Source organism: Ovis canadensis, chromosome 25, assembly GCF_042477335.2.
Source record: "Ovis canadensis isolate MfBH-ARS-UI-01 breed Bighorn chromosome 25, ARS-UI_OviCan_v2, whole genome shotgun sequence".
NCBI lineage: Eukaryota > Metazoa > Chordata > Mammalia > Artiodactyla > Bovidae > Ovis > Ovis canadensis.
Genome location: NC_091269.1, coordinates 40,624,034 through 40,640,517, shown reverse-complemented (window position 1 = coordinate 40,640,517; position 16,484 = coordinate 40,624,034). Strand labels below are relative to the sequence as shown.

At 35.5% G+C, this 16,484-nt stretch overlaps 1 protein-coding gene across 2 annotated transcripts in view; it reads left to right on the top strand.

The window, feature by feature from the left end:
* Window positions 1-16,484, top strand: part of CTNNA3 (catenin alpha 3) — a 1,891,866-nt gene that overhangs the window by 1,143,941 nt on the left and 731,441 nt on the right. For both annotated transcript variants that reach the window (XM_069571817.1, XM_069571818.1), the window contains exon 10: window positions 768-860. In XM_069571817.1, coding sequence (XP_069427918.1) covers window positions 768-860 — 93 coding nt within the window. The remainder of the gene's footprint in view (window positions 1-767; window positions 861-16,484) is intronic.

Below are 16,484 nucleotides of genomic sequence, written 5' to 3'. Positions count from 1 at the left end.
ACATTGCCTCCGTACATGAAGACTCACCTGCTAGCAAGGGGGATGTTGAATAAGACTGAAGTTCAAAGGAAAAGGATGGAACTCCACAATCTTTCTCAAGACTTGTTCATGGTATAAAGAAAATCCTTATGAACATTGGACTTAGGTCATCGCCATGAAGGCAGTTATTTTAAAGGGCAGTCATATCCCTGGGAAACAGTGTGTTTCAAAACAATAATGTATAAAAAATATGGATATTAGGGTGTGAATCAAATTGACTGCTGGAATGTCAAATAGTGCTTATGAAGTTGTAGTAGAAAATCAAGAACAGGAAGAAGAATTCAATTATCCTGTATTTGCCCAGCTTTGTAGCATATTTGATGCTGAATAAAACATGGACAAAGATACAGTCATGCTTAATGCAACTTAAGAATGCATAATAGACTTCTGGGAAATAATAAACCAATTACAAACTTAAAATAAACCACAATCAGATGAATCCAAGAATTTATTAGCATTCAATCTATAGATAAACTTTTTCTCAGTCTCATAAAAAAACCATAGCAGCATCTTATTATGGGTTAGATATTGATACCAAGAGACTGTACAGGGATTGCAAATTTGTTCACCAGTCTTCCTGTTAGCTTTAAACACTACTGTATGGCCTTTATTGTTATTTAATAGATTTCTGAATGCTTCCATAAAGTAGATACCAGTGACATTTATGTGATAACATATGTTTCTGCATTTCCTCGATAATCTGAGATTTCCATTATTTTGTATTTAAGGTGGCAAATCTTGCTTGTTCCATGTCAACAAATGAAGATGGGATTAAGATTGTCAGAGTTGCTGCCAATCACCTGGAAACTTTGTGTCCACAGGTATGATAACTGTCTTTCATTAAACTAGCTATAAAAAAATTATGTGTAATGCTTCAGACTTTCATACATATGGAAACATATTAAAATATATATTTAAAAAATATAAACTGACTCATCCTAAGGTCATAGTTTACTCTTTACTAAGCATTTCGTTCTTTATTTGACACCTGGTTCTTGTAACAGTTCCTGAGAGACCATCTTAGAATTTTCTGAATGGTATAGTTTGAAATCAAAGAAGTGTTTTGTGCAACAGATCTGATTTATTTTTAGTCATTATTTAATTTCAAATCTCAAATCATGTGAAAATAATGTGTTTTTTTTTCTCTTTTATCAAAAGAAGGCATGAGCTTGAAAAAAGCCAAGAAATATTGTCTTGTCTGGAATTCAGGAGTTTTTCAAAAATCTGAAGAGAAACATATTGCTTAGGAATTATTTCTAGATGAGTAATTATCTCAAAACTATGATTCAGGATACACAGGAGAAGGGGACAACACAGGATGAGATGGTTGGATAGCATCACCAACTCAATGGGCATGAGTTTGAGTAAACTCTGGGAGTTGATGATGCACAGGGAAGCCTGGTGTGCTGCAGTCCATGGGGTCACAAAGAATCAGACATAACTGAGCGACTGAACTGAACTGAGGATACACATAAGGTCAATCCTTCGTTGCCTTAGAATAAGCAACAAGTGATGTAGATAATTACTTCCCAATTAAAACCACAGTAGTTGCAAAGATGTGAAATATAATAATGATTAGAAATTTCAAGTCTCTGGACTTCTGCTGGAATTCTAATTTTACTAAAAGCAGAATGTGTGTTAAATTCTTCGCTTGCTTTGCCGATTATTTCATCTGCAAGAATATTTAGGAAATAGTAAGGTGACTGCTTCTTTAGACTTAATGCTGATTGAATGAAAACTGGCTGAAGTACGATCTAGAGGAACCAGCACCTGAGATCTCATAACGGAGGTCAGTTTTCTATGAGGTCCCATAGGGAACAGAACTGTGCAATAGGTCTCTGAAGTGGCTGAATCACATTCCCCTCAGTAGATTGAGTTTTCGTTTCTCCATATTGTGGATAACACTTGATACTGTCACTATTGAAATGCCTTTTGAATCTGAATAGTATTCAGAATATCTCATTGGTTTCAATTTATACTTTTATGATTACTCAAGAAAACACTTTAAAAAACAGTTATTAACCATTTGGCTTTCAAAGTCTGTGAACTGCTTAAACCCTCTGACAATTTTTAGTTGCTTGTTTTTATTGCACTGCTTAGATTTATTAAAAATATCTTCTGTTGACTGTGGCTTTTCCTTTAACTTTGAATATAATATTTTAATCCTAAAGTGTTTTAAGAACTATAATATGAACATATGATTCATCTTTTAAATTTTTAATTAGACGTTTGAGCACCTATTCTGTGCCATGGTGTGTTGGTTTGTGCTTTGTCAAGAAATTCTTCCAACAAAAGGTTTACATAGTCCCCATATTTTCTTTTTAAAATAGTAAATACTGTTATTTAACATTTAAGTCTTTATTTTATCTGAAATTTATGTTTATGTCTAATAGGAGGTTGAATATAATTTTTTAAATAGTGGTAACCACTAGGCTATCATACTGTATTAAAAAGTTGACCCTTTACCAATTATACTTTATTTGTTAGATTCCATATATAAGTGAAATCATGTGATATTTACCTTACTCTGTTTGACTTATCTCACTTAGCATATTACTTCCAGGTCTATCAATGTTATCACAGTGGCAAGGTTTAATTAATTTTTTATGGCTGGGTAATATTGCATTGTGTTTGTGTTGTGTGTGTGTGTGCACAGCATCTTCTTTATTCACTCATTTATTGATAAAAACACTTAGGATGCTTTAACATCTTGGCTATTATAAATAATGCTGCAGTGAACATGAAAGTGAAAGTGAAGTTGCTCCGCTGTGTCCGACTCTTTGCGACCTTGCGGACTGTAGCCCACATCCGTCCATGGGATTCTCCAGGCAAGAATACTGGAGTGGGTTGCCATTTCCTTCTTCAGGGGATCTTCCTGACCCAGGGATTGAACCCAGGTCTCCTTCATTGCACATAGACGCTTTAACCTCTGAGCCACCAGGGAAGCCCATACGGATGCCTATATCTTTTCTTTTTTTTTAATTTTAAAAAAAAAATTGGCTGTGCTGTGGCTTTTGGGATCTTACTTCCTGAACCAGAGACTGAACCCATGCCCTCAGCAGTGAAAGAGTGTTGTCCTAACCACTGGACCATCAGGGAATTCTCACATATATCTTTTTAAACCAATGTTTTTGTTTTCTTCGGATAAAATCCCAGAAGTGGAATTGCTGGATCATTTGGTAGTTCTATTTTTAATTTTTTGAGGAAACCCCCCCCCCTACTGTTTTTCATAGTGGCTACACCAATTTACATTCCCACAAATAATGCACAAGGGGTCCTTTTTCTCTATGTCCTTGCCTACACTTATTACAACAGGTGCAAAGTGATAGCTCATGACTTCAATTTGCATTTCCCTGATGATTAGTGATACTGAGCATCTTTTCATGTGCCTGTTGGCCATCTGGATACTTCTTTGAAAAAAAAATGTCTATTCAAGTTCTTTACCTATTTTTAATTGGGTTCTTTCTTTCTTTCTTTTTTGATGTTGAGTCTTACGAGTTCTTTGTATATTTTGAATGTTAAGCCCTCATTGAGTATTTTGTTTGCAAGTATCTTCTCTCATTCAGTATGTAGCTTTTAATTTTGTTGACAGTTTCCCTAACTGTGCAAAAGCTTTTCAAGTTTGATGTAGTCTCATTTGTTTATCTTTGATTTTGTTTTCTTTACCTGAGAATACATATCCCCAAAATATTGCTAAGACTGATGTCAAAGAGCATCCTGCCTACATTTTTTTTCCTAGAAGTTTTATGGTTTTGGGTCTTACATTTAAGTCCTTAATCCATTTTGAATTTATGTGAGAAAATAGTCCAGCTTCATTCTTTTGCAAGTAGCTGTCCGGTTTTCCCAATACAACTTATTAAAAAGGGTATACTTTTCCACACTGTATGTTCTTGCCCCTCCTCTTGTAGATTAATTGCCACGTAAGTGTAATTTTTTTTTTTTCTGGGCTCTTTTCTATGTTCCACTGACTTATATGCCTGTTTTTGTATGTTGTATGTTTGTAAGTTTTGTCTGTTTTTGTACCATACTGTTTTGACTACTGTGCTTTGTAATATAGTTTGAAATCAGGAAGAATGATGTCTCTGGCTTTGTTCTTTCTCAAGATTATGTTTGCTATTTGGACTCTTTTGTGTTTCCATACAAATGAATTATTTGTTCTAGTTTTGTGAAACATGTCACTGGTATTTTGGTATTAATTACGTCAAATCTGTAGATTGCCTTGGGTAATACGGTCACTTTATCAACACTATTAATTCTTCCACTCCAAGAACATGATATATAAAGATATTGGAGAGTCATCTCTTTGTGTCTCCTTCAATTCCTTTATCAGTGTTTTATAGTTTTTCTAATGAGTCTTTTATCTCTTTAGATTTATTTCTAAATATTTTATACTTTGTCATGCAATTATAAATTGGATTATTCTCTTAATTTCTCTTTCTAGTTTGTTGTTAGTGCATAGAAGCACAACTGATTTCTGTATATTAATTTTATATCCTGAAACTTTATTGAATTCACTCATGAGTTACAATAGATTTTTGTAGCATATTTAGGACTCTCCATATATTGGATCTTATTGTCTGTAAACTGTGGCAGTTTTACTTTTTGCCTTAAAATTTAGAGTCCTTTCATTTCCTTTTCCTGTCTGAATGCTGTGTCTATTACTTCCAAACTATGTTTAATAAAAATGGCAAGAGTGTGCATCCTTATTCCTGATCTTAGAGGAAATATTTTTAGCTATTCATACATTGCATATGATGTTGATGTGAGTTTTTCATATATGGCCTTTATTATTTTGAGGTGCATTCCTTCTATACCCACTTTTTTTGGATTTTTTAATCATGTTGAATTTTGTAAAAAACTTTTGCTACATCTATTGAGATGATCATATGATTTTTACTGTTCAGTTTGTTAATGTGGTATATCACATTGATTGTTTGACAATACTGAACTATCTTTCATCACTGGGATAAATCCTACTTGCTCACAGTATATGATCTTTTTATTGAATTGTTGAATTTGCTTTGCTAATGTTTAGTCGAGGGTTTTTGCATCTATGTTCATCAATGGCATTAGCCTATAATTTTTGTGTGCATGTGTTATATCTTTGGTTTTGGTGTCAGGGAGAGTTACAGTCTTAATTGTGACCTTTGGTTACATCTTGATATCTTCTAGTCAATTTTAGATGCCTTGTTTCTTTCTTTAAAGTATTACTGTTCTGCTCTTCTCTTTTATGTAACTTTAAGTATCCACTTACAAAGTTCTATAAAAATACATATTATAATTTTTTTATTGAAATTGTTAAAATGTTTTAGATTTTAGATTATTTTAGGGAAAAGTGGCTCCTTCAAGATGTTAAATATTTCCATTAATAAACATGTTTTATATATCCCCATAATCAGATCTTTTTTATAAATGTCCTTCAGAGACTCTTTAATATTCCTTTTATTATTAATTACAATAAAGTCCATGGCTATATTTTGATGGCATCCCAATTTTTCTCAATAGGCTAGAAAACTTTCCTGAAGACCAGACTCAAATATTTAATTTTCCCTTTACATCTCCACATTTATGCCTAGAAGACATCTAAAACTTAAAATAGCCAGATGAAACCCCTACTAACTACATCCCCACCTCATTTTGCTTTTCTTCAGTCTTACTGATTTTAGTTAACAGCATGGCCTTTCATCGAGTTTCTCTGAGGAAAAACCTAGAGATTTTCTTTTTTTTTTTTTTTTAGTGCAGTAAATATTTATCGAACATATGCTATGTAGTAGGTGTCATTTGTGCAGCTGGGAAGTAAATAGTAAATTAAATTAGTCAAAACTCTTGTCCTAGTGAAACTCATATTTTAATATATCTAATGGCTAGTTTTCCTATTTAATCCATTAACAAGCCCTATAAGTTTCACCAAAAATATTTGTCTTGAATCTATATACTTTTCTTCATGTTGTTTGTCAACAGGATGAAAAATATCATAGTCTGTGCCTCATCATTTCTATCTTTGACTACAGAAATATCCTACATGGTTTCCATGCTCATACTTACGTCTCTCTAATCTACTTTCCATATAAAAACCCGGTTTTAAAAATGTTTAGCATAGCAGTTGCTTTCCTTAGCCCTATACAATAAAATGCAAAGTTCATTTAATGAGTTATTCAGACTTGCATGAAATTTCTACTCCCTAACTGTCAACTCTACTTCACATTATTTTCCTTTGCATGCGTTAGATCTCTGCACTTTGGCCTTTCTGTTTCTAGAACACAATAAGCTTCTTACCACCTGAGGAAGTTCACACTTGGTAATTTCCCAGTTTGCTTTTTCATATGGCCATATGGACAGCTTCTGTTATGTTCAATTTGTGAAAACTGGGCTCAAATATCATCTCAGACATCAGCCTCTCTAAGTTACCTATCATGTCACCATATTTATTTCTTTTAAAGTCTCTACTATAATTTGATATTATATTTTATATTATTTTGTTAGTTTTTTATTGTACATTGTGCACTTTCATAATAAAGTTTATGAAGGCAGTGATTTATTGTTTCTTGTTCACTACCTGTATCCCACATACCTAACAGAAACGCAGCATATATTGGATGCTCAATAACTATTTGTCCAATATATGGGCAGGGTTTCTAGAATATTAAATCATTTTATATTCATAGACCAGAACAAGAATTTTTGCAACATCTTTTAGGCATATCTTTCTCTTTTCAACAATGTAAAAAATTACCTTATAATTAGTCTAAGTTGTAATTGATAAAAAATAAACTGTTAAAATGGCTGATTAATGTATAGTTGCTAACCTCTACTGCTGGGGTGCAATCTGCCCTTGGCCTAGCTCATTTCAGTATTTCACTAGTGATTTGGATAAAATTTTATAATTATGGTCTTAATTTTTTTCAGTTGAAAATTAGAAGGTAAAGGGTCTATATTAGCTGAAAGAGTCTGGTCATAAAGAATTTGCATATTCAAAATATGGACTGAATATTATTATATTCAGCAAAGAGTCGGACACGACTGAGCGACTGAACTGAACTGAATACTGAATAGGTAAAATATTAAACCATATATTTTTGGCACTATAAAAGAAATCTAAAAATAAATAATGGAGTGAACATAGCTTAGCAAATATTTACTGTCTAAAAGGCTTAGAAATTTTGTTGATGGTAATCTCAATATGAATCAACAATGTGATTTAGCAGTCAGAAAAGACTAATACAACAACATTTTTTTCATCACAGAACAAGTTCTAAAATTTATTCTCTACCTCTGTACTGCAAAATTATTTTTTATATTGTGTATTTTGTATATAGTATACCCTGAAATTCAGAGTTAGTGAGCCTAGGGTGCATCCCCAATTATATGTTGTGTGTATGTATGTATATGTGTTATGTCTATGCATGTTTGTAAGTGTGTATATGTGTATAAGATCCATTTTGACAATATCTATTGGAATAAAATATGCACATACATTTAGGTTCATTATTCCACTACTAGAAATTTATAGTACAGACATATGAGTGCACACGCACAAGTCTTAAGCAAGTTCTTTTTTACGGTTTTTTAAATTGAATTAAATTTGATATAGAATATTAACTTCAGGTGCAAAAATGGTGATTGGATATTTTTGTATGTTATCAAATGATCACTGCAATAAACCTAGCTGCCATCTATCACCACACAGAGTTGTTACAATATTATTGACTATATCAGTTCAGTCACTCAGTCATGTCCGACTCTTTGCGACCCCATGAACTGCAGCGCTATATGACATATCCCTGTGACTTATTTATTTTTACGGCTGGATATTTGTACCTCTTAATCCCCTTCACCTATTTTGCCTGTCCCCCCATCCCTACCACTCTGGCACACCAGTATGTTATGAGCAAGGTTTATTTGTTTGTTATGAGCAAAGTTTGTTATCTGCAATGGCAAAGCTAGAGCCAACCTAAATATCTGTTAGTGGAGAATATTAAAAGTCGTTTAAAGTAATGTCAGCTCAATATGTATTTTGGTATGGAAGATACCCAAGATAACTGAAAAAGGTACATTTCCGATGAGTATTATACTTCCCACTTATGTGAAAAAAAGAAGATTGAGCCATATGTTTATGTACTTGTAGGACATTTTTCAAAAGGTTCTCATGAAAATTTTAGTAGTGTTTACTTCCAAGAAGTGAGACTAGATATATAGAACAGGAGGAATACTTTCACATTTCACTTTATTTCTTTAAGGATTCTAAGTTTTTAACCAGAAATAGATATTTTCTTAATTTTGAAGGAAAACCTAACCAACTTTTAATATTCAATTCAGTTCAGTTGCTCAGTCTTGTCCAATTTTTTGCAGCCCCATGGACTGCAGCACACCAGGCTTCCCTGTCCTTTATCAACTCTTGAGCTTGCTCAAACTCATGTCCATTGAGTCGCTGATGCCATCCAACCATCTCATTCTCTGTTGTCACCATTTCCTCCCTCCTTCAATCTTTCCCAGCATAAGGGTCTTTTCCAATGAGTCAGTTCTTCGCATTAGGTGGCCAAAGTATTGGAGTTTCAGCTTCAGCATTAGTCCTTCCAATGAACATTCAGTACTGATTTCCTTTTATTTATTTATTTATTTATTTTAAATTTTTATTTTTACTTTATTTTGCTTTACAATACTGTATTGGTTTTGCCATACATTGACATGAATCAGCCATGGGTGTACATGAGTTCCCAATCCTGAACCCCCCTCCCACCTCCCACCCCATATCATCTCTCTGGATCATCCCCGTGCATCAGCCTCCTGTATCCTGTATCGAACATAGACTGGCAATTCCTTTCTTACCTGATAGTATACATGTTTCAATGCCATTCTCCCAAATCATCCCACCCTCTCCCTCTCCCACAGAGTCTAAAAGTCCATTCTATACATGTGTCTCTTTTGCTGTCTCACATAGAGGGTTATCATTACCATCTTTCTAAATTCCATATATATGTGTTAGTGTACTGTATTGGTATTTTTCTTTCTGGCTTACTTCACTCTGTATAGTAGGCTCCAGTTTCATCCACCTCATTAGAACTGATTCAAATGTATTCTTTTTAATGGCTGAGTAATATTAATTTTGGAATAAGTCATGTTGAGAAAACACAGGGCAGAAGGAGCTGATGATGGGGCTCCATTTAGTTCCTGTTTGCTAAATACCATTGAATTCACCTAGGTTTCAGTGAATTGGATCATCTTGGTTTTTACTGTGTCTAGAGAACTACAACTGTAATATTTTGCCCAGTTACAGATGTCCTACTTTGAAAAGACTGTCACCTGGAGGAAATTTAGCAGAGAATATCTGAAATGGTGACATGACTTGAAACTATGCTGTACAAAAAACTCATAAAAGCAACAGGGAATTTTTAGCCAGGAAAAGGTTAAGACATGGAGAAACATGATCACTATCATCAAATCTTCAAAGGGCTCTGATGTGAAAGACTTGTTCTGAAGGTCCCTAAGGGGCAGAACTACAACCTATGAACATGAGCTAGAAATATAAAAATTTTGTCCCAATATAGAATGATTTTTCTACAGAAACTGCCCCGGAAGAAATTGAACTTTGTTGAGAAAGAGGGATTTGGAGTTTCTCAATGTCACAGACATTTAAATATAAGGAGAGTGATATTTAGACAATGTAGAGGGTAAGAAGTTGGCCTACAGGACTTCTAATGGGGCTTCCCATGTGTTGCTAGTGGTAAAGAATCCTCCTGCCAATATAGGAGATGCAAGGGACTCGAGAGTTCCATCCCTGGGTCAGGAAGATCCCCTGGAGCAGGAAATGGCAACCTGCTCCAATATTCTTGCCTGGAAAATCCAAAGGACAGAGGAGCCTGGCAGGTTACAGTCCATAGGGCTGTAAATAGTCAGACGTGACTGAACACACACACAGACACACACACACACACAGACACAGACACACACACACATTTCTATTGCCCAATCTTGAGATCCTCTAATGAATCTCTCTTTTATATAAAGAAGAGAAACTTAATCTGGGAACTTAACCTGGTGGAAGGATAAAACTAAAATCTTGTTCCATTTTTAACAAGTAACTTGGAAGTTTAATTTGAAAGTATACATTTTATATTTGCTGATGACACAGATGTGAGAAAAATAGAATTCATGGTTCTAAAACATGTTGATAATCTGGACTAATGTTTGAAAACTCATAAGCTAAAATTTAATAAGGGTAAATATAGAGTCAGGGCCTTAGGTTAAATAAAATCTATTGCACAAGCAGATAGAAAAAAACATTACTTATCTAAAGGCACCTGGAGCATCAGGAGTTGAAAGGGACATTTGTTATCTAGTTCAATGAATTTTAAACACTGGTCCATCAAAAGCATTTTCATGGTCTATAGTGAAATCAGGTCAGTAGAGTTCAGTTTTTTCAAGTAAAATTTATTCAAAATTTATGTATCTCTTACTTTGATATTCATCAAACACATTGACACATACTATGTAAGTATGTAGTATATATATATATATATATATATATATATATATATATATATACTATAGCTGACATGACTATATAAGTCAGTGGCATGACATGAGGACCATCTTATAGCTTTAAAATGATTATGGTGCTTAGCTTGTGGAATATGAGAAAATTCCCAGTGTACATGGCACAGGAATGTCCAAGTCCAGAATACTGTGTGAGTTCAGGCCCTGCAGTTTAAGGGCTAGGTAGAAAAAGAAAGAGTTGCTTTAAGACAGAGTTGAGCTATTATCTAATCAATGAAAGTGATCTTTAAACATAAGCCAAGTAGGTTATTCCTTGTCAAAGATGTTGGAAAGAGAATGTTTTTTGGTTTATTGGATGTAGAGGTGTTAGATGGTTTTAAATAAGATTTGTTAATTAGCCAAGAGCATGGTGAAATTGTGAGTAATTTCCCCTATAGTGAATACACTTACAATTGGGCAAACTCAAAACAGGTGCTTAATTTTCCAAAATCTAGTTAAGTTTTTGAAACTCTGTTCTGATTGAATCAATATCTGATAGAGTTTTGCTGTGCCTTCTTCCATTTGTCCCTTTCATCAAATGCTGCCCAGTGACCAGACAGAGCTAAAACAGTTTGTAAAGGCATCTAGTTTATTTTCAGTCATATGCTTAGGGATATATTTCCATGAATTGCTTATTGAAAATCTATAATTACTTTTCAAAAGGGTTGTATATTCAGTTCCGTTCAGTTGCTCAGACATCTCCAACTCTTTTTAACCCCATGGACTGAAGCACTCCAGGCTTCCCTGTCTATCACTAACTCCCGGAGCCTATTCAGACTCATGTCTATCGTGTCGGTGATGCCATCTAAGCATCTCATCTTCTGAGGTCCCCTTCTCCTCCCACTTTCAATCTTTCCTAGCATCAGGGTCTTTTCTTCGCATGAGTCGGTTCTTCACATCAGGTGTCCAAACTATTGGAATTTCAGCTTCAACATCAGTCCTTGCAATGAATATTCAGGACTGATTTCCTTTAGGATGGACTTGTTGGATCTCCTTGCAGTCCAAAGGACTCTCAAGAGTCTTCTCCAACACCACAGTTCAAAAGCATCACTTCTTTGGTGCTCAGCTTTCCTTATAGTCCAACTCTCACATCCATACATGACTACTGGAAAAACTATAGCTTTGATTAGTCGGACCTTTGTTGGCAAAGTAATGTCTCTGCTTTTTAATATGCTGTCTACGTTGGTCATAGTTTTCTTCCAAGGAGAAGCATCTTTTAATTTCATGGCTGCAGTCACCATCTGTGATTTTGGAGCCCTCCAAAATAAAGTCTCTCACTATTTCCATTGTTTCCCCATTTGTTTGCCATGACATGATGGGACTGGATGCCATGATATAGTTTTCTGAATGTTGAGCTTTAAGCCAAATTTTTCACTCTCCTTTTTCACTTTCATCAAGAGGCTGTTTAGTTCTTCTTCACTTTCTGCCATAAGGGTGGCATCGTCTGCATATCTGAGGTTATTGATTATTTCTCCCGGGAATCTTGATTCCAGCTTGTGCTTCATACAGACCAGCATTTCACATGATGTACTCTTCATATAAGTTAAATAAGCAGGGTGACAATATACAGTCTTGATGTGCTCCTTTCCTGATCTGGAACCAGCCTGTTCCATGTCCATTTCTAACTATTGCTTCTTGACCTGCATACAGATTTCTCAGGAGGCAGGTCAGGTGGTCTGCTATTCCCATCTCTTTAAGAATTTTCCATAGTTTATTGTGATCCACACAGTCAAAGGCTTTGGCATAGTCAATAAAGCAAAAGTAGATGTTTTTCTGGAACTCCCTTGATTTTTCAATGATCTAGCGGATGTTGGCATTTTGATCTCTGGTTCCTTTGCCTTTTCTGAACCAGCTTGAACATCTAGAAGTTCACGGTTCATGTACTGTTGAAGCTTTACTTGAAGAATTTTGAGCATTACTTTGCTAGTGTGTGAGATGAGTGCAATTGTGTGGTAGTCTGAACATTCTTTGGCATTGCCTTTCTTTGGGATTGGAATGAAAACTGAACTTTTCCAGTCCTGTGGCCACTGTTGAGTTTTCCAGATTTGCTGGCATATTGAATGCAGCATTTTCACAGCTTCATCTTTCAGGATTTGAAATAGCTCAACCAGAATTCCATCAGTTCCACCTGTTTTTTTCATAGTGATGCTTCTTAAGACCCACTTGACTTCACATTCTAGGATGTCTGGCTCTAGGTGAGTGATCACACTGTCATGATTATCTGGGTTCTGAAGATCTCTTTTGTATAGTTCTTCTGTGTATTCTTTCCACTTTTTCTTAATATCTGCTGCTTGTATTAGTTCCATACCATTTCTGTCCTTTATTGTGCTCATCTTTGCATGAAATGTTCCCTTGGTATCTCTAATTTTCTTGAAGAGATCTCTAGTCTTTCCCATTCTATCGTTTTCCTCTATTTCTTTGCACTGATCACTGAGGAAGGCTTTCTTATCTCTCCTTGCTATTCTTTGGAACTCTGCGTTGAAATGGGTATATCTTTGCTTTTCTCCTTTGCCTTTATCTTCTTTTATTTTCTCAGCTATTATGGGCTTGTCAGACAACCATGTTGCCCTTTTGCATTTCTTTTTTGGGGATGGTCTTAATCATGGCCTCCTGTACAATGTCATGAACCTCCATCTGTAGTTCTTCAGGCACTCTATCAGATCTAACTATTAGGTATATTGAAAAGTAGGGAGGAAAGTCAAGATTGCCCCAGACACAGAAGTCTGTGAAGGTTGAAGAGACCAAGGACCGGGGGGAGGGTGTGCACTGAAGATCACCTGCATTTGTATATAAACATGGAAAAATAAAACCTCCATAAGGGTAGGAATTTTTGATCCCCTGACATATCCTAATGCCTTACTCATAGTAGCTACTCAGGACATATTAATGGAGTGAATGATTATATCTGCATGAACTTATTTTGCACTGTAGACATTGGCAGGCAAATACTGAAAGCCAGCACTGTTCTTCATACTTCTTTGCTCTCTGGGTGCAAAGACTCCCAATTTCTAATCATTTCTAACCGAAGTGATAAAAGGTACCAGTATGACGCTTTGTCTGCTTGAAGTGCAAGTAATGTGAAGTAACTGGCATTATCTGTTTCTGCATGGACAGGATTATTCTGTTATAGCAGCAGCTTGTTCTGATTAAGTTTTGATGCGTTGCTGTATTCAGTACATGTTTCAGGAAGGGCATTGTGCTATCACTTTCAAGCAGAAAAGCCAGTCCTAATTTGTATGGTTTTGTTGTTGTTGTTTTTGCGATTGAGAAGCTGTCATATCTATGAAATGAAAGCACTTAATTTTCTAAATATCATGCTCTAGGGAAATAGATACATTTTCTTCCATTTTCTTGTAGGTGATGATGATGAATGTTTTGTTTGCAACTAAACAATATAGGACTCAAATAATCAATGTAGAATTATCATATTCTTTAAAAATCCCAGAGTGTACCTATGGGAGTTGTGACAGAACTCTTGCAATTATACTTAATTTATTTCTTTTCTCTGTAGAAAAAATATGTAAGATTTTAGAAACCAAAAGTGAGATAAGGCTATTAAAAAGGCTAAAATGAGGCAATCATCTTTTAAAAGCTGATTATGACTGGCTTGTTGATTCTTAAGACTGCCTAGGGTGACTTCAGACTGGAAGCCTAGGATAAGTGTCTTCTCTGCAATGCTGTGCAATTTATGTGGTAAAACCGTGCCTGAAAAAGCTACCTGAATACTGTTGCTTAAAGTCTGGAAATTCAGTTCTATGTTTTTGTGGTATCATTGTTCTAAATCCTGTCCTGAATACACAGTTAGCATTTTATTCACTCCAAGGATCTCTTAATTCAACAAATATTTGGTGACCATTTACCAGGAGCATCCATGAAATGAGAGCAAACAAGGAGCAGAGTCAGGATTCATGCTTATCCACTAAAACAGTTCTCAGGAATGAGGTCTGGGTTCAACCAGGTAGGGCTTTTTCTAAGAAAATATGAGGTTATGTTGTTCTGGAAGATGATACAAAAAATTATAACTGAGAAGTCATAGTCATTACATTTTACTGGGGACATAGAGTCAAAGTTAGACAATGGTTTAAAAGTAAGTAGCCAGAACTGATAGTGATTTGAAGTAAAGACAGAGGCAACAATTTCAGAATTATTCACAAACCGGAGACTGTACTGGAGCCTTCATTTATGCTTATGGTATATGCTGTAATATTAGGCACGTTAGCATAAAGGATCTTTACAAATCTCCACAATGTACTAACTATAAAGGAAAGGAAAAAAAAAGATGGAGCTTTACTATATTACATTTCTAATGAAAAGGGAAAACATATTATCCAGGCAGAAACAAAGTTGTGTTAGAGAATACATGAAATGCTGTGGGAGCTAGAGATTCATGTCAGGGAATTCTGGGAGAACTCAGAAAAGTGACATTTTCTATAGGTCTTAAAGGATGAACAGATTTGAACATTTGGGAAAATGTGAAAAGGGCATTCTAAGCAGAGGAGATGGAAAAGTATATAACAGAAATTGAAAAAAGTAAGTAACTGAATCTGTCTATGCCACATTGTGTCATCATGGGAGCTCTTGGCATTTTAGGTAGAAGAATACTTTGTTGTAGGGACAGTCACTGTAATGGGGTTCTGTGTGGCAGAAAACTCAGAATCAAGGGCAGTGGATCCACATCCATCACCTCCCCCAGTCAAGCCTTTGTGATCACCAGAAATGCCTCCTCACACGTCCAAGTGTTTTCCAGGAGATATTGCCTCATGTGAGAACAAGTTGCAGGGCATAGCCTTTGGAAAAGGGAGAGTCTGTGTCCACAGTTGAAGCAAAGGTTGTAGCCCTCATGGTCAAGTGAAAGAATTTAGTTTTGAAATATAGTAGATGGTAGCAAATGATTACCAGTTTTGAGTAGGAGAGTGACATCATCATGGCTTTGCTTCCTAGGCATTAACCTGAAAACTGTATGTCAACTGAGTAGCAAAAAGCTTAGGCAGGACCAGTTGAAAGGTTATTGAATATCATATATAGAAGTAATGATTTGAATGAGACATGAAAATACAAAATTATAGATGGGAAAACTGTAAATGGACTAAATATATTGACCAGAAATTGAAAACAGCTTTGATGATGGTGATGATGGAGGCAAAGAAGATAATTTTGATGGTTTTGGCTTCTACTTGGGAGGATGTGTGTGTGTGTGCATGTTCAGCCCTCAGTCATGTCCAGCTCTCTGTGAGCCCATGGATTATAGTCTGCCGGGCTCCTCAGAGGTCTGTGGGATCTTCCAGGCGAGAATACTGGAGTGAGTTGCCAGGCCCTTCTCCAGGGGATCTCCCTGATCCAGCAATCAAACCCATGTGTCCTGCACCAGTAGGTGGATTCTTTACTACTGAACTAGCTGAAAAGCCTGCCTGGGAGGATAGTGGTTCTCTTAGGAGAAATTGGAAATATGAGGAAAGAGGAGTCACTCTCAAGCAGGAATTAATATAAAGTGCTAGCTGAACATCCACATAGTACTTTAAAGGTATTTAAGGTATTCTTAACATAAGGTTGAGATTATATCAATCAACACAGATAAGAACTTGAGGAATTACAGCTAAATATGATGACCATTCATATACAGGTGATGATTAGAGCCATTCGTGTAGGATTCATCTGCTATAGAACAAGAGAAAATAAAAGGATCAAAGGCAGAACCTTAAGAAAACATATCCAGGAGAGAAGAAGAGGAACTTGAGAAAGAATGATCAACAAAATAAAAATGGAAATTCAGGAATGGGTGAGTTTTTAGAAGCATGGCTGGTCAATTAGGTGGACAGTGCTGCAACAGCGACATGCTCCATATTCCAGTGGAATGAGTACTGACAAGACCCTGGAGGGGTTGGAGATGAGGAAGTCAGCAGTGATCTTAATAA